The following is a 23433-nucleotide window of genomic DNA, read 5'->3' on the forward strand; positions in this document are numbered from 1 at the left end:
TTTTTTTTACACACACCAAGACATACAAATATATTATTATTATTATAATTTCTGGCTCACGACCCCCTCCGATCGACCCAGTATAATTAACTCCACACTCCCCCCCAGGGTCTAATCATCACACATCATTTAAACATGGTCGGGGGAGTAGCTGCAGGGTGTTTGGCAAAGTCAGTCACTTGTGCCTTTCAGATAAATACCATCACTGGCCATTTGAGTATATCAGCTCAGCAGTTTGGGATTTCTTGTGCACAGTTAAAATGGCAGTATATTGGGCCTCGGCCAGCAGCGGACCCGGGTTCGATTCCAGCCAGCGGTCGTTCTCTGCATGTCACTCCCCTCTCTGCCCCATTTCAACTCTGTCTCTACACTATCAATAAAGCATAAAAATGCCAAAAAAAATATCTTTAAAAAAATAAATGGCAGTATATTTGTGAAAAGAGTTTATACTGTCACACCTCTAATTCTTGAAGGTACGGTGTGTAATATCGGAGTATTGAGTGCCATCTAGTGGTGAGATGCTAGTTTGCAAAGTCCCTTGCATTCTACACACAGAACCTATAAAGAAGGCCATCGTAAATTGTACTATTTTATAAAATTTCCAAAAAGATATGTATGGAAAGATGTTATATACAGAATCATGGTGCCAGAATGCATTGCCCGGTTTTTTGTAGAGCTATTCTCTTCTGCCCTGACTGTACGAATAAGGTTTAAAGTGTTCTTTCTTTCATTATATTTTTTAATATCAACACCATTATACCGACTCTTTCTATATTCTCCAGTCCTCTTCCCTTCCTCTGGTTCCCCTCTTACCCTCAGCCCGGGCTGGGGGTCTTGGCCGCGGACAGGTACCTCCATCAAGTCCACCTCAATGAAATAACTCAGCTCCTGCTCATGCTTGGTGTGACTGCATGAAAGTGAAAAAAGAAAAACATTATTTTGCAGTTCTCCCATAGATTTGAGGAATGTATAAATGCTGATGTTGTGGCAGTTTTCTGGTCTGTGTTGTTCAGTTTGGGTTTGAAGCCTTGTCAGAAACTGCAGTGAAAAATCCTTCAACTTTTCTGTTTGCTGTGGAGTTGACGGCCGTTATGTTTGTTACTGACCTTGTGTTATGTGTGCTGGAAAGTAAGAAGATTTCTGTTGTAAATGTGATACCAATCTTTTCAAACTTAAATGTCTATGTGCCATTTAATTCATTGTATGGTCTCTTATTCACACATTCAGGGAACTGGGAAATTTCTGTGGGCTGTTAAGTTTTGGTTGCATATTGTTTGTATGGTGTTTATTTGCATGTAAACTGGTATATTATCAGCTGACCCTTAACTTGTTTTTTCTGCTGTGACTTTCTCCCACAATAATCTTTCAACCAGGCCAACTTTAACAAGCCAACGATATTTCTCCTGTACGGGTTGTATTCACTGTTGTAACTACTATTTAAACCACGTTGAACTCACTTTTTCCTCTTCATTTCCGCCCCCTATCCAGAAGCCTGTGCGTTACCGTCGAGCCATCAGCTATGACAGTAAGGAGTACTACGTGCGTCTGCTGTCGGGTAATCCGGGCATGTACCAACACTCTGTGGAGACCAGCACAGAGGGAGACACCACTCCACATGAGCCTGAGCACGGAGAGGACACCATCGCTAGGGTCAAAGGTATGTTACAGCACCGTACCGAATGGATTTTAAAGTTATTTGTACTAGTTTACAAAGCTCCAAATGGCTTAGGACGGGCCTACATCACAGATCACCCTGTTGCCTTCTGTACCTTTTTGTAAGCCCTGGGTTTCTGGTAGGGCTGGGCTGAAAAACTAAATACGCCAAACAAGAAGGAACTCTTAATGTAATGCTGTCCTGTGCTCTCCCCTAGGCCTGGTGAAGGCTCCCCTGAAGCGGTCTCGCTCCACAGCGGACGGGGGAGATGAAGACGGCACGGAGCAGACCCAGGACCAGCTGCTGGAGTCAGGAGGTCCAGAGGAGGAGCAGAGGACTGACAACACCTCTCTACTGCGCCTCCTGGAGGAGGGAGAGAAGGTAGGCAGGGGGGCACGCAGACAGACGGACAGACACACACACACACACACACACACACACACACACACACACACACACATACCCTCACTCACTCACTCACTCACTCACTCACTCACTCACTCACTCACTCACTCACTCACTCACTCACTCACTCACTCACTCCCTCACTCACTCACTCACTCACTCACTCACTCACTCACTCACTCACTCACTCACTCACTCACTCACGCATGCACGCACACACACACAAGACTGGATAGTTCAAGTTTATTATAACAATCACGCTGTTTCCTGCTACTGTGCGTTGAATGCCAGAGGCTAAAATAGTTTAATTTTTTTTTATGATGGCGAAAATTGATTAGGTCATCTGTGCAAAAACGACAAACTAACAGAGGACTGGTCAGTGTTTCCTGCTCCTGTGTCCTGGTAGCACCTTTAAAGTAATTAACCCCATCTTATTCCTCCCATTGTCTGTGTTGTAGATCCAGCACATGTACCGCTGTGCGAGGGTTCAGGGTCTGGACACCGGCGAGGGTTTGCTGCTGTTTGGGAAAGAACATTTCTACGTGATAGACGGATACACCATGACCGTATCCAGGGAGATCAGAGACATAGACACTCTGCCAACCAAGTAAGTAGATACTTGCATATATACTTACATACAGTACATTCATACACGCACGCAGGCACGCACACACACACACACACACACACACACACACACAGGTCTATACTACACAGTTTGTAATTACTGTATTATTTTTAGCATGTGCTACACCACACAGCTATGGAATTTCATTTTCTTTAATAGATAAAAATAATAACATAAAATTAAACAGACTATTGAATGTTCAATACATGGATCGGTGGTGTCAGTCCGATATTCAATAAGTGGAATGTAGCCATAGCCCTTTCCCTAGTCTAGACACCTTTAAGAGAATTGCAACTTCAGCATAATAAATCCTGATTGAATGGAATGCATTTATGGAAGCCTGCAGCAAACAGTTGACATGGTTACTGTACTGTTCCTTCCCTGAGTTAGAGATGACATCATAGCTGCAGTGGGAGAGTTAGAATGATGTAATGCGGCCGGTGGAGCATGCGTTGTGAAACTCAGCACACACAGAGAGAGAGATGACATATTTATCTTTTTAGGGAACTCGTGTAATATTTTTGTTTGGAAAATAACCAACAAATGCTTAATCTGTTTCCCCCAGTGATCCTTCCAGGTGTTTTAATGCTTTATAAGCGTCCGCACAATCCTGTACAATTGAAACATGTTTTTCCCAAAGGGCTGAAATGGGGCTGTAGCTGGCATTTTGGAATTGAACAATTTTCATAGTCATCAAATTCAAAACATTCTCAAGTCAAATGACTATTCACTTGTTTTCTTTCAATGTACATTTTATGACTTCCAAATTTCATCAAAAGCAATCATAACGCATTAAAATACACTTAAGTATTTTTTTTGCCTTGAATATAATGTTTTTAACATTTGGAAAGGAGCTGTATTTGCCTTTTGTAGATACATGTTAATGAATACATCTCTGTCTGTCTGTCTGTCTGTCTGTCTGTCTGTCTGTCTGTCTGTCTGTCTGTCTGTCTGTCTGTCTGTCTGTCTGTCTGTCTGTCTGTCTGTCTGTCTGTCTGTCTGTCTGTCTGCAGTTTGCACGAGGCGATCATCCCCAGAGGAGCGAGACAGGGACAGAGTCAGCTGAAGAGAACCTGCAGCATCTTCGCCTACGAAGACATCAAGGAGGTTCACAAGAGACGATACCTGTTGCAAGTAAGTGGGCACATAACACACACACACATACACAAGCTCGCAGACAGACAGAAAGACAGACAGACAGACACTCACTCTCACTCATTCACTCACTCACTCACTCACTCACTCACTCACTCACTCACTCACTCACTCACTCACTCACTCACTCACTCACTCACTCACTCACTCACTCACTCACTCACTCACTCACTCACTCACTCACTCACTCACTCACTCACTCACTCACACACACACACACACACACATGTAGTAGCACCAATAAACAAAATATACATCTGTGATGTTAAACATTTAGCAGATAGATTTATATTTGGTAGCTTAAAACAATTGCTATTTTTTATTTATTTTTTAAATGTATGCTTTAGATTACTTTTACAGAGTTACCGGACCCCACCTTTTAAATGTCTTGTGTTTAATCACATTTTTGTGTAACTTCTTATACTATTATGTTTGTTGATGATTAAATATCCTGTGTGTCACCTTTCAGCCCATGGCGGTGGAAGTCTTCTCAGCAGACGGGAGAAACTACCTGTTAGCGTTCCAGAAAGGAGTCCGCAACAAAGTTTACCAAAGGTACAGAATACAAAAGCTTTGACTTTATCCTGCTGAAATGCCACTGATGTTCGTAGGCTACATGTGTTTTATGAATTACGTACTTCAGTTTGAAAATATTATTAATAAATCTTCAGAGATCATGAAGTATCTTATAACCATAATATTTCTACTTTGTGTGGATCACTGTATATCAGTGTGATTGTCAGTGTTATCAGTTTAGCACTTGTTTATGTGCAATGTATAATGGGGTTATTTTTTAATTCTCTGCAGGTTCTTGGCCGTGGTGCCTTCACTGGCCGACAGCTCCGAGTCTGTTTCAGGTCAAAGGCCAAACACCAGCGTGGAGCAGGGGTGAGACTGTCTCTATGTCACAAATGTATTTTCTTAATAAATTCAGCATCGGGCTTTTGCAGTTCTAGGATGTTTTTCACTGCTCACATGCTGATGTTTGATGTTTGGAATGTCCTCTCTCTCTCCTGTCAGGTCTGGGCTCCTCAGCACGCTGGTCGGCGAGAAATCAGTCACTCAGAGATGGGAGGTAAGAATCCAAACTATTTAGTGTAATACAACCCTGAAGAGTGCTTGTTGTCAAAACCATTAAATATTTCACTACAATACGCTAACTACCTGTAGAACGGACATTTTGGTTTTATACTATAAACTACTGACAACATTTCTACCAAATTCACAATGAGAATATTGCCATTAAGAGCATTTCCATTAAGTAATGTAGAGATGAAGATTTAAGAGAAATACAGACTGGTCTCTTAATTTTGTATGTTCCCTCTATGAGCCCCCATTCACTGATGTGTTTACTGTGTGTGTTCTAGCGAGGAGAGATCAGTAACTTCCAGTACCTGATGCATCTGAACACCCTGGCAGGACGGTCCTACAACGACCTCATGCAGTACCCCGTCTTCCCCTGGATCCTGGCTGACTTCGACTCTGAGGTGAGGCCACGGGGTTTAGGGATAAACTTAGGTGGCAATTAACAATCACTAGAATCACATGAAAATGAACACTGCTTATATCATTATTACGGGTGGTGAAAAAAATTTAGATTTCTATCCACTGCGATTTTGTATGGATTCATAATCTGCAAAAATTGTTAAAAAAAAATAATAATAATACTGTATTTCGGTAGTTCGCTGCAGCATGTTGACTTGCCTTAAAATCAAATGCATTACAAACTTCTCATTAAAATACAATACAATTCTGTTTACATGGCAAAAGTCTTTGTCGGATTATGATTTTAACCAGGTTAATATCTGAATTTCGCTGTGCATGTAAACGTGGTCAAAGATAACCACAAGAAAAATAGATGCGTAGTCCTTCATAAAAAAACTGTTTTTGTTAACCGTGGTGATGTTTGTTGTTGGGTACGTTTAACCAGGAACTAGACCTGACCAACCCCAAGACGTTCCGTAACCTAGCCAAGCCGATGGGCGCGCAGACGGACGACAGACTGACGCAATACAAGAAGAGATACAAGGACTGGGAGGACCCCACCGGTAAGACATGAATCTACTGCTTTTGTTTTTTGTAATATACTTTATTTATAGATTTTGAAAATATGCATACATACATATCAAAAACATCCAATGCCATGTACACTACATTTCTACACATCATATACACTTATTTTGTACATTATTCAAAGGATTATTCAAATTCAATTAAATCTTGCCAAAAGAGGCTAATCGGTATCAGCACAAAACAAAGCAGTCATGAAAATCTACTGCTTTTAACAAGCTGGAGGCAGGGAGATTGTCACAAAGTCTGTTATTTTAAAATTGTCAAATATTTAAGATCTGTTTAAAATAGTTAAACAATAAAGTGCAGTTGTTAATAATACTGTATTCTAAATAAGGCAACTTTGGAGGCAGGGAGATTTTAGATGTGTCATCTCATGTTAAATAGATTCAAGCCAGTCACACTCTTGGCGATTTTATACAGTTATATGTATCTAAAATATAAAATGTTTAAAATTAATATATATTGTCTGTATTGAACAATAAGTCTAGTTTTTGGTTGTTTTTCAAATAAGAAGTATGACATATTACAACTTTTCTACAGCAAGAATCAAATTGACCAAATTGTGACACATTTTAATTTGACTTTTCCAACCTGCACAGAACTTTCAAATTTCAAAACATAAAAAAAGGATGTCATGGGATGTCAGAGATTTATTTTTGTCCAGTATATGACAATTTGACCCCCTCAGAGCATATCATTGTTTTCCAAGTCTCTACTAAAGTAAGGCAAGGAAAGGCAAGTTTATTTCTATAGCACAATTCAGACACAAGGCCATTCAAAGTGCTTTACAGGGGCATAACATACATCAAGATTAAAATACATCAAGTATAGAATACACATTAGAAAAGTGAATGAAAAATATGAATAGAAATAAAACATTTAAATAAAATAAAAATTGCAGGTTAAAAGGGAAGCAGTACAGTCAATAAGTAAATGCGTTGTTTTCTCCCCTCCCCAGGTGAAACACCGGCTTACCACTACGGGACCCACTACTCCTCAGCCATGATCGTAGCCTCATATCTGGTCCGCATGGAGCCATTCACACAGATCTTCCTCAGACTTCAGGTTTGATAAATACTTTTCCCCACTAGTTAAGACATTTCTGATTTGTCTTACAACCTACCTGAGCTGCCTTTCACTTGATTTGATGCGTTTTGAAAAGAGCTATATAAATAGTGTGTAAAAATGTATCATCTTATGTGCACCTATTTAGTTTTTGGGGGAATTTTTCATGATTTAGGGCACATTTGAATCCCACCCGACAAACCTTTGATGCTATGAAGTTCCCTAATGTCAAAACCTGTGTGTGTGTGTGTGTGTGTGTCTCTCTCTGCCCGTGTGTCTGTCTGTGTGTCTGTCTGTCTGTCTGCCTGCCTGTATGTATCTCTGTCTCTCTGCCTATGTGTGTCCATCCCCAGGGCGGTCACTTTGACCTGGCTGACAGGATGTTCCACAGTATGCGTGAGGCCTGGATGTCGGCTTCCAAACACAACATGGCCGACGTCAAGGAGCTCATCCCAGAGTTCTTCTACCTGCCGGAGTTCATAACCAACTCAAACAACTTTGACCTGGGTATGTGTGTCTGTCAGTGGCTACACGCATAGACAGCTTGATATACAGTAGCTTATTATATATAACTTAAATCAAACTGGCTTATACAATATAAGATAATTGAGAAAAATGTACAAAGCATTGTCATTTATGGATGTCTTTCATGAGAAATAGAGATTTTAGGGCTCTAACGGATACTTATTTTTTTAAATATCACAGATCGTTGCCCTTTTACTTTGGGCGACTGTGGCTCAGTTGGTAGAGCGGGTCGGCCGATGATCAAAGGGTTGGAGGTTCGATCCCCGCCTTGCCACCTGTGTCATAGTTGTTGTGTCCTTGGGCAAGACACTTCACCCACCTTGCCTCGTGTGAATGTCGATAGGTAGCCTGCTATCGGTGTATGAATGTGTGTCTGTATGACATTTTATTTTTTGATAAAAATAATCACCCCTTTTATTAATTTCTTTAGATAATTGAGTGCATGAATATTAAAGTTTTTTTCCTGTTGTTTGATGTTCCAGGTGCCAAACAGAACGGCACCAAACTGGGTGATGTCCTCCTGCCGCCTTGGGCGAAGGGAGACCCCCGAGAGTTCATCAGAGTCCACAGAGAGGTACCAAATCAACCCATAGTAACTTCTATGTTTGCGTTTCCGAGAGTACACATTAAAAAGCAATTCCAGAAAGCTTGTGGACAAAATCACTTTTTTGTCAGTCAGTGAATATCTCCTGACTGTCCAGTCCATCCAGTTATGTGTTAATACAAAGCCTAGGCTCTGTAAACTGGCATGTGGCTAGCTACTGTCGCCTCCTTTTGTTAACATACACTTTGTTTACATACCAGTTTTCCAGACCCTACGCTGTGTATTAAAACTGGACTTTTTTCCAGCGCACACACACACACACACACAGTACAGTCAGGTAGCAGCAGATCATGAGGAGATATTCACTGGATTTTTGACAACAAACGTTCTCCGTAATCCCCCTTATCTCTAGGCGCTGGAGTGTGACTACGTGTCGGCCCACCTCCATGAGTGGATCGACCTGATCTTCGGCTACAAGCAGCAGGGTCCTCCCGCTGTGGAGGCCGTCAACGTCTTCCACCACCTATTCTACGAGGGCCAGGTGGACATATACAACATCAACGACCCTCTGAAAGAGACGGCCACCATAGGGTTCATCAACAACTTCGGACAGATACCCAAACAGGTCAGATACATTTTTTTTTTTTTTTTTTAAATCCCATTGAGACCAGAGACTCTAATGGTTTATAATGACACAATACTGCTTCCAACTAGTGTGATACGGTAGTGTTGTTGTTTACTTGCTACTCACTACTACTAATATTATTAGAACTTGGACTACAATATACAGTAGCTACAACAATAGGAGTAATGCACTTACATACAACTAGTCTTCATACAAATGTTACAAACACTGATAAAAACTCCATAACTCCTGTAATTCTCTTGACACGTTGACATAACAAATACATTTGTCATCAATGTAAAGGCTTTCTCACAACAGACCAGACCTTCCATAGTTTGGTGGCAGCTTTTTTCGATTGGAGTTTAATTTTATGTGTGTGTGTGCGTGTCTTCCAGCTGTTCAAGAAGCCCCATCCTCCTAAACGCGTTCGCAGTAAAGCCAACGGTGACGTAGCCAGCGTTCCCCCAAGCTCCAACAGCGACAAGATCTTCTTCCATCACCTGGACAACCTCAGACCGTCTCTAGCACCTGTTAAAGGTAACACACACACACACACACACACACACACACACACACACACACACACACACACACACGCTTGCGGTTTTCTCAGTGTTTACTTGCTCATAGACTCGTCAAATAGTCCAATTTAATAAAACGTCCATTTAGACATTGGGGAAATTAGTAGTAGTCGCTACGTACATCCCTAATTCCTCACGCAGCCCTAACAATATGTCTCCGTGTGTCCGTCCTCCAGAGCTGAAGGAGCCGGTAGGACAGATCGTGTGCACAGACAAAGGGATCCTGGCCGTGGAGCAGAACAAAGTGCTGGTTCCTCCCACCTGGAGCAAGACCTTCGCTTGGGGCTACGCAGACCTCAGCTGCCGCCTCGCCAACTACGAGTCAGACAAGGTCAGTGGGACAAATTGTTCTAAGCATAGTTGTGAACACATTTGTGTTAGCACAATTATGAATGTGGATGTGTGTGTGGGTGTGTCTTATTTGTTTCTTTTTTAATGCCTATAGTTGACTATTTTTATAGTTTTAATTTAATTATTTATGGATATGTACCACCTCAATGTGATGTTTTTGCACTGAACAAGGACTGCACTTCATTGTGTTGTACTTGTTACAGAGAATATAGATAAGAGAAGCGAATATAATTGTTGTTTTTGTTTTATTTTATTTTATTTTATTTTTTATTTTATTTTTATTTTTATTTTTATTTTTTATTTTTTTTATTTAATAAATATTTTGATTTTTAATTTTTTTTTAAGGAAAGGGGTAGGATTAAATAAGTGTATACTTCTTCCTGCTCCTTTTCAGGCATATTTATTGTATTTCCATGCTTTTCATTTTGTTTTGTATGTGGATGTCTGAAATAAACTAAATCAAATCAAATCAAATAATGTTTGTATTCTATTCTATAATATAAGTTAGTAGAACATTCACCGTTTCAGAGATATAATAATTAATTCTGGCCCATGTGGGGGAGGTGTGATGTCATTTTGTGTGACTAACCAAACGTTTAAATCTCTGGTCCCAGGCCCTGGTGGTGTACGAGGGCCTGTCGGAGTGGGGTCAGATCCTCTGTGCCATCTGTCCAAACCCCAAACTGGTCATCACCGGGGGAACCAGCACCGCCATCTGTGTGTGGGAGACGGGCACCTGCAAGGAGAGGAGCAAGTCACTCACACTGAAACAGGTCAGAATACACATACACACACACACACGCACACACACACACACACACACACACACACACACACACACACACACTGTTCCCTAGAGACTGTAAGAAAGTCTGTGAGCAGCACTTCAAAACAATATACCTAAACAATTACAAGATTATATACATACAATAAAATAATAGGCAGAACATTTTCAGATATACTGATTATATATTACATCACACAACATTACATTTAGTAGATGCTTTTACTGAGCTATCCAGATGTACAATTTACATAACTATGTAAAATATCATATTTGGAGCCCACATTTTCAAACAATTTTACTGTAAATTATGAACAAAGTAGGTACAAATTCATAACATTTCTGAAACTCATGTATCAGATACGATGCAGTAGTAGTTGCTAATGGGTTAATGACGTTTCTTGTATTAAATACAATGAAAAATACAGTGCAACCTTAAGATATGAAACCAATATGTCTTAAGTATTTAAAAATTGACTCCATCTAATATCATTGTCCGTATTGTTTCTATCTCAGGCGTTGCTGGGGCACACAGACGCAGTGACCAGCCTGACGGCGTCCTCAGCGTATCACATCGTGGTGAGCGGCTCACGGGACAGGACCTGCATCGTGTGGGACCTCAACAAGCTTTCCTTCATCACTCAGCTCAGAGGACACCGAGCGCCCGTCTCCGCTCTGTGTATCAATGAACTGACGGTAAGGCCATGGATACATGTCTCTTGTAAAACTAGTGGAAATGACGTGTACTTTAAAGCTATCGTGCGTAACTTCTGTCACCCCCATGAGATATTCAGAGTAATTACAACAACACTGTCGGTGCATCATCAAGTTTGTAAACGCTGCCGCACTGAGAAGTACAGAGAGATTTTTTTGGGAGCTGATGGGCTTAATATTAACCGACATTCAAATATATGAAAAATGTACGCACTACAGCTTTAAGTTGAGGAAGATAAACATGAGCCAAGGAACAGCACAGTGTCAAAATTGGCATTTTTATCATGATTCATAATATGTGTGTGTGTGTGTGTGTGTGTCTGTCTGTCTGTCTGTGTTTGTCTCTGTGTGTGTGTCTGTCTGTCTGTCTGTCTCTCTGTCTGTCTCTGTGTCTGTCTGTATATAGGGGGACATCGTGTCTTGTGCAGGAACATACATCCACGTGTGGAGCATCAACGGCAGCCCGATCGCCAGCGCCAACACGTTCACGGGCCGCAGTCAACAGATCCTGTGCTGCTGTGTGTCTGAGATGAACGAGTGGGACACGCAGAACGTCATAGTAACCGGACACTCGGACGGAGTCGTCAGGGTAACACACGTGCCCCGCTGTCATACTGATAATACATTCGTTTGTATACACGTTTCAAACCATAATATTTGTAGTATCTGATGGAGTCAGAATTACTCAATTGTCTTTGCCTTTGTCCAACTCTGTTAAAGTTAAAGAGAAAACCCAGTCTATGTATATGTCATACAGGAGCTCAACCTAACCTGAAATACAACGCAGTAAAAAATTAGGAGACCATTGCAAATTTTTCTTGAATTGATATCTCTAAATAAATGATGATAACAATTTTTTGGGGGAATTTGGTGGAAATGTTGTCAGTAGTTTCTAGAATAAAACAAAGATGGTCACATACTTTTAAATAGTACAACTAGTCTCTTAACTTGTTCCAGAGCTGTATCTTTGTCACTTTCTCAGTTTAAAATATTCTTTATTATTGTGCTGCGACTTCATTTAACTTTCCTATACTTAATCAAACCTTTCTTAACTCATCTCTTTGTAGTTCTGGAGAATGGAGTTCCTCCAAGTCCCAGAAACCCCTGCTCCAGAGCCGGTAGAGCCGGACGTGCCCGACTGCCTCACTGAAGAGAAGATCGGTGAGTCACGTGACTGATTTTTGTGCCAGTAATAGTAATAATATGGTTATTTGTAAGGCACCTTTCTAGAGCAGACGTCACAATGTGCTTCACAAAAAATGCAAGACACATACATAAACAAATAGAGCACATACAATGAATGCAAAAAAAACAGCTTGAATACAGACGACATGAAAGAACTGAGAAAAAATACAAGTTAGATCATTCAAAATCAAAGTCAAAAAGATTTTTATTTTTTAAATCTTTTGAAAAAAGCAGGTCTAGAAAGGTGGTTCTTTAGCCCTAGAACAAAACAAAATAGTGCAGTAAAATGACATGCGTACACATTTGTTTTACTGCTTCACAGAATATTTGGACAATACATTTACCATGAAAAAAATGTAGTACCACGTGATAAAAACAAACAAACAAAAAAGACTGAAATTGTGTTTTTGGATTTGTATTATTATTTATGAAGTGACAAGTGCAACACCCCAAAAAATACAGTGAAGTTGCATGTGTCCACTTGTGTTTTTCTTGCTTTACAGAGTGTTTGCACAATTAATTTGCTCTGAAAGTGTCTCATCATGTGAAATAAAATGATTATAATATTTCCTTGGTCTCCCAGAGGGTGGAGAGACTCACACAGCTGGGGATGAGGACAGCAGTGAGTCAGAGGGAGATGAACCCAGTCTGAACCAGGAGCCCAAAGCCCCACGCAACCCTTCCACAGGAGGAGGCAGCCAGCCGGGTAGCCAGCCGGGAAGCACCACACACAGACCCAGAGGTGAGAATACACTACTACACTTACCAACATCTACAATTTCAATACAGAGATTCGACTATTCTTAATACTTGCTGGTCATCAGAAACAGGCATTGGAGATAGATACTTGGCCTTCAGTATACAACGAAATTATGGAAAACAGCCTCCAGGGTGGAGATATTTGACCTAAAGGTGTGCATTGGAATTGTTAATTTAATTTTTTTTAAATAAACCTTTTACAGTGTCTCCCTCCTGTCTCCCATGTTATTGGTCACTGTCGTTTTTATGTTTCTTGGCGGGGTGTAACTGTAAACAGAATTCCGTTGCGCTGTCACATGTGCAGTGACAAATAAAGTTGATTCTGATTCTGATTGTGATGTAGACAAAAAGACAAAATGCATACATATATAAAGATAAACACAGTTCAAGTAGCTGCCTTACACTCAAATGAGTAAATACTGTAAGCCACTGTCCTTATAGTTTTAGTTAAGTAAAGTATCCACTTCTGCCATCTCTTAGCATACACAACTACCCTCAAACCTAACACACAAGTCAGTCGTTGCATTGTCCTGACTTCTAAACCCTTTGTCCAACCCCCTTTCAGGTCCGTCAGCGCGCGCCGGAGCCTCGTGGTCGATGGACAGCAGCTCAGACGACTCTCGCCGCTGGTCGGACTCGCTCAGCGTGGACGAGAAAGACGGCTTCGTGTTCGTTAACTATTCAGAGGGTCAAACCCCAAAGATCCCCTCACACCACAGCCACCACCATCACCCACATCCACACCCCCACCATCCCCCCCATCACCCAGCTCATCTGTCCCATGGAGCTCACCCCGCTCTCCAGCCCCCTGCCATGGACGCACGGGCATTCAACCAGCTACGGGCAGGTGGGTGTCCGGGTCAATATTTTACAGTTTTTAGCAATTATAAAAGATTAGAAAATCAATATTAATATTTTTTTTTTCGCTCTTAAAAGCTATAGTGCGTAACTTTTTCATATGAATAGATGTGGGTTACAGTCAGGTGGGTGACCAGGCAATATTTTACAGTTTGAGCATAATAAAATGTTTGAAAATTAATATTAAAGTTTATTTATTTTTGTTTTGCTCTTAAAGCTACAGTGTGTGATTATTTCCACATGAATGGATGTGGGTTACATTCATCGCCATCGAGTTTACACAGAGTTGATTAAGCCCATCAGATCCACAAATACTCTACACTCTACGCACTGTAGCTTTAAGCTGGTTGATAAGACACCATAAAGTATCAAGGACTCATCAGGGGGTTTATGCTCTGATCAAAGAAAATAAGCGCTCCACTGATCGGATGACAGTGTGTTTGTCGCATTGTTAAAATGTGTGTGTGTGTGTGTGTGTGTGTGTGTGTGTGTGTGTGTGTGTGTGTGTGTGTGTGTGTGTGTGTGTGTGTGTGTGTGTGTGTGTGTGTGTGTGTGTGTGTGTGTGTGTGTGTGTGTGTGTGTGTGTGTGTGTGTGTGTGTGTGTGTGTGTGTGTGTGTGTGTGTTCTCAGGCCACAGATGGGAGCGCCAGCTGGTCTTCCGGAGTAAACTGACGATGCACACGGCGTTTGATCGCAAGGACAACGCTCACCCAGCAGAGATCTCATCACTCGCCATCTCCAAGTAAGAAACATGACAGAGCTGAGAGTCTGGCAGCAAAGTTATTATAAAAGATTAGTTTGTTTTGGTTGCCACATTGCCCAAGCTGTCAGTCAGCGTGCAGTATGTACTTTTCATGCAGACATAAGGACATTCAAAAGGGCTTTACTGTAGGATAAAAAATACTACAATACTAGACATAAGAAAAATATTGAAATTGCATTTTAAAGAGATAATTAAAGACAAAAAGCAAAAACAGGGGGAAAGATGGTCAAACATTAAAATAAATTAGATTTAAAAGACATTAAACAACCACATTAAAAGATGGCAGGTTAAAAGGAAGACAGAAAAAGAAAAGCAGCAGAACTGCAGTTTTCTGGGAGTGTGTTTCAGATATGCGGTGCATACAAACTAAAAGCTGCTTCTCCTTGTTTAGTCCTAACTCTGGGTTTACTGTAAGTAGACCTGTCCATTAACGTATCAGCAAATCAGAAATGTTGCTGAATTCCTCTTACCGCCATTTTCTCCCTCCCTTTTTTGTGACACATTTTTTTCTCAAGGATGTTTGTTTGTATCTATCTAGGTCTTCACTAAAGTGCATTGTAAATAATTTGTGAAAATTACTGAAATAAGGGGGCGCCCTTAGCTCAGTTAGTAGGGCGTCCCCCCCCCCATGGGCCTCGGCCAGCAGCGGACCCGGGTTCGATTCCAGCCCGCGGTCGTTCTCTGCATGTCACTCCCCTCTCTGCCCCATTTCAACTCTGTCTCTACACTATCAATAAAGCATAAAAATGCAAAAAAAAATCTTAAAAAAAAAAAATACTGAAATAAACTAAACTAAACTCAAAAAAAACATTTCTACCATCCTCTTCTTCCCCAGGGACCACAGTAAGATCCTGGTGGGTGACGGTCGAGGCAGAGTGTTCAGCTGGTCAGTGAGTGACCAGCCCGGCCGCTCGGCTGCAGACCACTGGGTGAAGGACGAGGTGGGGGACTCCTGCTCCGGATGCACTGTCCGGTTCTCCCTCACGGAGAGACGACACCACTGCAGGAACTGTGGACAGCTCTTCTGCCAAAAGTAAGGGAACACTTTTACAGTGCACAGTTTGTTTGTTATGAACGCTACTAAATCAAAAGCTTCACCAGCGTCATATTACCATTATTAATCTCACTAAGTAGTCACACACAAATACATTAACTCATTGCCATGCATCCTGTCGAAAGTAAGACTATACTTTTACAGCAGTAGTGCACAATTTCCAGAACTAAGGTTTATTTTTAAGTACAATGCTATTACCTGCTGACTAAGGGACGTGCTGCTGTATGTTCTGATGTTTATAGGTCATTAAAAAAGTAGAACAAAATGTATTTTCAGGTCCTAGTGACTCTACTTTATTACAGTGTTAAAGGTGGAGTCACAATTCTAGGAAAAAACTTGATGCCTGTTTACAGAGCCTAGGCTGTGTATCAACACAGTATATTGTTTCAATGTGCTGTGTGTATCTAACAATGCCATGTTGCTCTCCTTGAATTTGATATTTAATAATGTGGGAACCTTGTTAAATCTGCCCCTCCCTTTGTCTTGCAGGTGCAGTCGCTTCCAGTCGGAGATCAAGAGGCTGAAGATCTCGTCTCCGGTGCGCGTCTGTCAGAACTGTTACTACAACCTGCAGCACGAGCGCAGCAGCGAGGACGGCGGCGGCGGTGGCGGCAGGAACTAAGCTCCACCCCTCCATAGTGACTCCTCCCGTCTGAGGAGCGTTTCATTCCCACATATCCATCTCCGTCTCCACCTGCCTGGTTGTTCCCAAATCCAAAAAGCTCCAAAAAAATATCCCCCCAAAAAAAAAAAAAAAATTACCTTTTTAAATTCTCGTACGTCCAGTAACCACATGTACTGTAACACACTGACAGACTGTTAACAGAGGGAACTTCACCATGACGGTGGCGATGGAAAAAGGCAGAGAATGAGAATTTAAAAAAGCCGAAAATCACCACTTTTACCACCTGCACTCAACACCTGGATGTAAGAAGAAAAAGAAGAAAAAAAAAAAAGCTACCACCATCTTTGACGCGGCGCTCTCGAATCAATCGCCCGCCCAACCGCAAGATACAGAACAAAACTTGTTAATATTGTAAATAAACTTCCTATGGCCTTTTGAACTCTTAAGAGGATCAAATATGGAACAAAAAATAAGGTGAATATGGGAAAAAACTCAGAAAAAAAAAGTGTAATAATAACTTGCCTGTAATATAGCGTTGTGACTAAACACTCCTGGCTTTAAAAAAACATAAAATAGAAGAAAAAAAATAAAAACTGATTGTGTGTAAGTATAATGTTACAAAGTCACAGGAATAACACAGGAGGGGAGGAAGGGATAATGAATGTCAATAATTAAATGTCCGCCGCGGGTTCACTTTACTAGTGTGTCTAGTTATGCAAAAATGACTTATGTTTTTTTTTCTTTTTTTTATTATTCATTTCGCGATAATTTTTTCATGTCGTTGTTGTTGTTGTTTACAAAAATGTGATTTTTTTTTTTAGGGAGTGAGTGTTGCCCGCATTGTCAAGCCATCACCATCAAAGAGAGAGATTTATTATGAGATTGTCTTTCTTATTATTTTTGCCAAATTCTTTTCGGATGTATCAATTTTCGATGAATTTCTTTTTTTTTTTTAAACCTATCATCTATTCTGTCCTTTTTATATGAATTGCCATTTGGAGAATGTTTTTCTTCGTCATCATTGTTGCTGCGGTCTGAAGACTGGACAAAATATCATTATGGGGATTTGATTTGATTATTATTTTTTTTTTAAACCATATCACTCCATTTACTACGAGATTTATTTGCGCGTATGAAAAAGGTAAAAGACAACACACATGTTTATTTTGCTAGACATTTATTCTTCCTTTTAACGTAGCATTATTTAGTTACTGTACGGCTTTTTGAATGCACACAAAAAAGGGACTCTTCGTTTGTATTGTTTTTTTGTTTTTTTTGCTGGTTTCTTTTCAGATATGTGTTCCAGTCAGTCTAACTCTGTGGCATTATAACAGTAGACGAGTTAACGTTGCACTCCGCACACTTTATCCACTGTCCCTATCGGATATTTTAAACTGCAAGAGCAACAGCAACAGCCAAGACCCATGCAAAGAGTTTGTTCGGAATAGAAAGACATTTACAGCCATTGGAATAAATGGAATAGATGGAAATGCTTGAACTGCGAAATCACAAAATACTTTTAAACTGGACAAAATCCCAGCTCAGATTTTAAGAATATGTCTTAGTAAAAAAACGCAAATACGATCATTTAAGTCTAACTTTATACTTAACTTGAATGTTCTTGTATACAGAGCGAGGGACTGAGAGACCTGTGTTATGAAGCGCACACATTATATAAGTGATCACTGTATGAATATATAGAGCGATTTAACACGTATATTAACATAAATATATCAGACTAGTATTGCTTTCCGTACCTTAACATGTTACAACTGCACGGCAGGAAGCTTTAGCAGTCGAAACATGTAAAGTTAGGAAAATTAATACTTGTCTATACTCTGTATACAAGAACATTTAAGTTAAAAAACAGTCAAACACATTGAGATATTTTTTGGCCTTTTTTTACTTTTAGTTTTGCTTACAAATGCAGGGGAAATGAGTGAGTATGGCATTAAATCCATAATTTTGTAGTATTATTTTTTTCATCAATGATGTATCGCTTTCTCGCTCTTGATCGTCAAATTAATTCAATTAAATACAGACATGATTTCAGTTATTACGTTTTTTTTTTTTTTTTTATAGAAATGGGCTTTTTGTAATGCCTGTCTCCACCACAAGGAGGCAGCAAATCATAGTAAATGTGCAGTTAGAGCTTAAAACTGTATAAAACAACATTTATTTGGCACCAATTGAACCCCGTAATAACTCAAAGTTCCCAAGTTGACACATAATATCAAAATGAGTATTGTGTGTGTTTCTCTGTTGCACTGTTGTCATGAGAACAAGTTAATAATTAGTTGTTTTAACTCTGCTGGATGGCTGCTGTTTCTGCTGGGTTTAAGAGTTAGACATTAAGAATGTGCTTGTGCATTTTTATATGTAAAAGTCCATTCATTTTGTTTCCTTTCAAAAACATGTGATGAAGCCATTTTGTTTCATGCTTCTGTGGGCAACGACCGTGCATTCAAAATGCTGCTTTCTTTCTGTCTCCACTACACTTTAAAATCCCCACACACCCTGAATGCTCCATAATGTTCTATTAATTATTATATGCACTCTTTGTTATCGTCTCCCTTATATCATACTGCATTTTACGTACTGTAATTTAGCGTGCAATCATGCCATCTTAGCTGACAACAAAAAAAATTATGAAATTGTGCTGATTTGATTTTCGGCTTGTCTATCAATCACTCACTTCACGAGTTCCTTTTGCACCTTCTTCACGTGTACAAAAAAAAACTGAGAATCACAGGTTTTTAAATTGAATGCAGTTTTTAAGTTTTGTCATTTCAACAAAAAGGTGAATTTGTTTCACAGCGGATACAAATGAAACTGTACAAAGTATTTATGCAATTATAATAACTGGTTTTAGAATTTTTTTTTTTTCTTTTTTTTATGATTATTATTATTGTTGCGATTTCAGCAAGTTTTGTTACTTGTTGCATGTCTATTAACACAGCTGACTTTCTGTGTCAGTGCATTGTACATGTTCTCGGCATTATTATATATATTTTTTTTTTTTTTTTGGTTTTTATTCATATTTTTTCTAGGAAGGCATTTGTCCGATGAGTTGATTTGTGTACAGAAACCCCGGGGAAATCTGGGTGGATTTTTTGTACTCTTTGGAAATATATAATATCGGAAAAAAATATGTTAAAAGACAAATGAAAACAAGAGTTAAGCGGAATAAGGGGCGGAAAAATAAGGTGAAAAAATCCTGGATTGTGTTGGTGGTCTTGTATTAGACTGCACATTACTACAGTATCTGGTGTGCAATCTGTGATAGCTGAATGTTCCTTGTATATTTGTGTTCACTCACTACATCCTACAATAGAGAAAACAAACTGTAGAGTAACTCTTACCCCCCTACCCCCCTCACCTCCCCCCAAACCGCTCCTTCTCTTACAGAAACAAAATGTTACAATAATGCAATAGAGCTGGTACTTATTCTTTTTAATTTCATTTCAATAAATAATTGCTGTTACCACCAAAAAAAAATGGAAGGATTGGTTCTTTTATTTTGAATTCTGTGGGTCCAAAAAAAAAGTTTTCTTCATGATGTGGCGGGTTGAAATTTGTCATTTATGGGCATACTTTGTTTTAAAGGAAATAAAATTATATTTTTGACTTAGAAATAGATACATGTAGACCAGACATGACTGAATTAAGTCATATATTCATCTTGACACACACCCTTATAGCTCAGTGTGTGTTTAGATATATATATGACGTAATTCAGTCACCTTTTCACAAGGTAAAGAACTTACAAATTAATACAAATGTACTAAGTTATTTCAACATTAAGATTAACATAAACAATAGTGTGTGAGAGTAATTTTTTTTTAAATGTTTATATCAAATGTATTGATAAGTAAACTGAATGTTTATGTTGATTTAAGTTTTTCTAAATTATTATTGCCGTCTGATGCAAAACAAAATGTGCAAAAATGTAGAGAGAAAATGTGTAAGGATTCAAGGAAGGTCTGTTTTTCAGTAAAGTACTTAAATGCCACACAGCTTAGCGATGCCATAAGTAGCAATATACAATACATTTACAATTTTAGACCTTTAAAATGTCCCAGACTAAATCTTCCTGAATGGATTTAAATGATATTATCTGTACAGTAAATGTATTCTATTCAGTTAATGTCAGGTGAAACCCCCCAACCGCGATGCCGCAGCATGAAGCACAGTGGGTCAACCAAGAATAGATTGACAGGAAGGAAGGAGAGAGAGAGAGAGAGAGAGAGAGAGAGAGAGAGAGAGAGAGAGAGAGAGAGAGAGAGAGAGAGAGAGAGAGAGAGAGAGAGAGAGAGAGAGAGAGAGAGAGAGAGAGAGAGAGAGAGAGAGAGAGAGAGAGCCAGAGGAGAGAGAGAGAGAGAGAGAGAGAGAGAGAGCCAGAGGGAGAGAGAGAGAGCCAAAGGGAGAGAGAGAAAGAGAGCCAGAGAGAGAGAGAGGGGGAGGGAGATAGGGTGAGAGAGAGAGAGAGAGAGGGGGGAGGGAGATAGGGAGAGAGAGAGAGGGGATCAGTCTCCACATTACGAGAGTTGTATGAAGTTAGACACCAAATCACAGACTAAAACCGGAAGTTGCGTGTCAAGTAAGCCTACTTCAAAATAAACCTCTTCTTCAAATAAGCGATCTCTGGGAATTAATTTAAATGGATATACAGTAGAATGGATGGATAGGGCTTCGTAATAACCTTCGGCTTCCTCTCACTTCTTTTCAGACACAGACACTACATTTATTCTTTAAATATTGTTTATGAACCTTTATAATTAGTGTTGTTTCGTGTTATGTATATTTTGTATGATCTGTCTGTCATACTTGCTTTTTTATTTTTTTGTTCGAAATAAAAACGAAATGAATAGCCTAAATGAATGAAAAAGGGTAATATAGGGTAAACTACTTACAATTAATTCAAAATGGTGGAGATGCAAAGTAGAATTATGGTAGGCCTATTATAGTCAACATTTTGTCCTAGCTACATATTATTTCTATGAGGCAGTGTCACAAATTTCACTTTTACTTTGAATGACGATACCGGAAATTATGAGTGTCTTTCATTTCCTCACCTTGACAGTGGAAGGAAAGGGAGCGAGGGACGGGGACTGCGGTGATAAACAAACACACACACGCAGTGAACGGAGCGGTTAGTGTCTCGTCTAGCTCGAGCTCCATAGCAGCAACAACCGTCTGACTTCCACACGGGGGGAAAAACTGACCTTTAGTGACCGAATATAACGTCCAAAACCCGGGGATATATACCATACATCTGACGAACAAGCTCCAGGATTTTAACCGCGGTCTCTCGCTCCCTCCTACCCGCCCACCCTTCGCCCTGAGTCGGCTTATGTGAAACATTTAACCGGAGACATGACGGAGCTAAGGAAGAGAGGAGGTGGCGGCGGTGGAGACACTGACAGCGCCGCGGAAAATATCAGCGACAAGGTAAAAACGTGCTTCAAAAACGTCAAACTGTTTTCCCCTAAAGACGTCGTCGGTTAAAAACAAGTTAGTCCGGTTGTGAGACTAGTAGCTGCTACACTGGCCGTCCGAGCTAGCTGGCTGCTAGGGGGGTTGCCAGGTTGGTTGGGAAGCTAAATAAAGCTGGCTGACTGTGGTAGGCTACTAATCCTGTAAATCAAATGAAAAGTAAAACGTATTTGACATAAGAAATAACCAATTCTATCCAATGTGAAGTTCATGACCTCAATAAATAGCTGGGATTTTATCGTGTTGTGACTATAACAGTGTTCATATACTTCTAGAGCTCTTTATAAAGTAGCCTATTTAAAAAGGATTTGAATGAGATAATCTACAAATAAGTCCTTAATTGGCGTTAACATGGTTTTTAATTAATCTTTCAAACGTCTCTTAAGGCTTACAATAAATTGATTTGAAAAATATGGCCTCAATTGCTATTAAAATATATTAAGTTATCATCTCAAATATCTTAAAAATCGCATTAAATAAATATAATCACATTGGATAATGTAATTAAGGCCTAACTTAACTTTGTTAATGATTTGTTGATATTTCTGAAGTATAGCCCAACTTAAGAATGCGAAGAAGTAAAAAAAAATGGACATTGCACTTTCTCTTTTGTTTTGAAATCGGTGACTAGTAGTGATTAAAACAATCAAGCAACAATAATATTGACAGAGCTTAAGGTGTGTGTGTGTGTGTGTGTGTGTGTGTGTGTGTGTGTGTGTGTGTGTGTGTGTGTGTGTGTGTGTGTGTGCGTGTACTAACTGCGGGTTAAAAATCAACTCTCCTCTCATGACTACATCACACAGTCTCCATCCAGTCAAGTCAATATGATCGATAAAGCCTATAAACAAAAGTTACTAAACCGCTATGAAATCCATAGACTCAACAAAACACCTACTTTGTGCAAGTGTGGATATATATCTAAATTACTTCAGTGTGTGTGTGTGTGTGTGTGTGTGAATGAAGAGGTGGTTAAGAGACACCCTCCTCCCCCCCACACACACCCCTCGGCCCCTAAAGGTGGTGTCAGCGATTTTCTAGAACTCTTGTTGTCAAAATCATTTTTTTTTCTTCAAAATCAATGAATATCTCCTCATGATCTGCTACCTGTCCGTACTGTGTGTGTGCACTGAAAAACAAATTCCACTGTCAATACACAACCTAGGCTCTGTAAACGGGTAAAACGTAAACAAAGGGGGGCCATTGTAGCTACTATAGCAACATGCCAGAAAGTATATTTCATTCACAGTCACACTCCGTCTGCATAATGTATATCTGGGGCTGAAGCCAAGGAGTTCTAAATATCTCAGAAATAATAATAATAATAATAATAATAATAATAATAATAATAATAATAATAATAATAATAATAATAATAATAATAATAGTAATAATTGATAGGATTTATATAGCGCTTTTTTGTAAGTCTCTCAAAGACGCTTTACATCTCAAAGAATATATATAAAGAAAATGAAAAACTGGAAAACAAGATACACAACTAATTCAAAATGAGGTTTGGAATAGAGTCAGGTGTGGTATGGGTGGGGTCAGTCAGGTGTTATTAAGCTTTCTTGAAGAGGTGAGTTTTGAGT

At 39.6% G+C, this 23433-nt stretch overlaps 2 protein-coding genes across 2 annotated transcripts in view; both read left to right on the plus strand.

Annotated features, from left to right (window-relative positions):
- wdfy3 (WD repeat and FYVE domain containing 3) overlaps positions 1 to 19828 on the plus strand; it is a 96623-nt gene extending 76795 nt beyond the window's left edge. The window contains exons 42-65 of the mRNA XM_080037983.1: positions 1489 to 1657; positions 1872 to 2035; positions 2518 to 2666; positions 3701 to 3821; positions 4312 to 4397; positions 4650 to 4730; positions 4863 to 4917; positions 5210 to 5329; positions 5773 to 5890; positions 6874 to 6980; positions 7334 to 7487; positions 7988 to 8079; positions 8462 to 8674; positions 9070 to 9211; positions 9432 to 9586; positions 10221 to 10379; positions 10907 to 11086; positions 11511 to 11693; positions 12172 to 12265; positions 12873 to 13031; positions 13614 to 13895; positions 14537 to 14648; positions 15505 to 15702; positions 16213 to 19828. Coding sequence (XP_079894109.1) covers positions 1489 to 1657; positions 1872 to 2035; positions 2518 to 2666; positions 3701 to 3821; positions 4312 to 4397; positions 4650 to 4730; positions 4863 to 4917; positions 5210 to 5329; positions 5773 to 5890; positions 6874 to 6980; positions 7334 to 7487; positions 7988 to 8079; positions 8462 to 8674; positions 9070 to 9211; positions 9432 to 9586; positions 10221 to 10379; positions 10907 to 11086; positions 11511 to 11693; positions 12172 to 12265; positions 12873 to 13031; positions 13614 to 13895; positions 14537 to 14648; positions 15505 to 15702; positions 16213 to 16345 — 3426 coding nt within the window. The 3' untranslated portion in view covers positions 16346 to 19828. The remainder of the gene's footprint in view (positions 1 to 1488; positions 1658 to 1871; positions 2036 to 2517; positions 2667 to 3700; positions 3822 to 4311; positions 4398 to 4649; positions 4731 to 4862; positions 4918 to 5209; positions 5330 to 5772; positions 5891 to 6873; positions 6981 to 7333; positions 7488 to 7987; positions 8080 to 8461; positions 8675 to 9069; positions 9212 to 9431; positions 9587 to 10220; positions 10380 to 10906; positions 11087 to 11510; positions 11694 to 12171; positions 12266 to 12872; positions 13032 to 13613; positions 13896 to 14536; positions 14649 to 15504; positions 15703 to 16212) is intronic.
- Positions 19829 to 21459: 1631 nt separating this feature from the next.
- cds1 (CDP-diacylglycerol synthase (phosphatidate cytidylyltransferase) 1) overlaps positions 21460 to 23433 on the plus strand; it is a 34381-nt gene continuing 32407 nt past the window's right edge. Inside the window, exon 1 of the mRNA XM_080037950.1 lies at positions 21460 to 21799. Within this exon, the coding sequence (XP_079894076.1) occupies positions 21725 to 21799 (75 nt within the window). The 5' untranslated portion in view covers positions 21460 to 21724. The remainder of the gene's footprint in view (positions 21800 to 23433) is intronic.

Source organism: Ammodytes marinus, assembly GCF_949987685.1.
Source record: "Ammodytes marinus genome assembly, chromosome: 2".
NCBI lineage: Eukaryota > Metazoa > Chordata > Actinopteri > Uranoscopiformes > Ammodytidae > Ammodytes > Ammodytes marinus.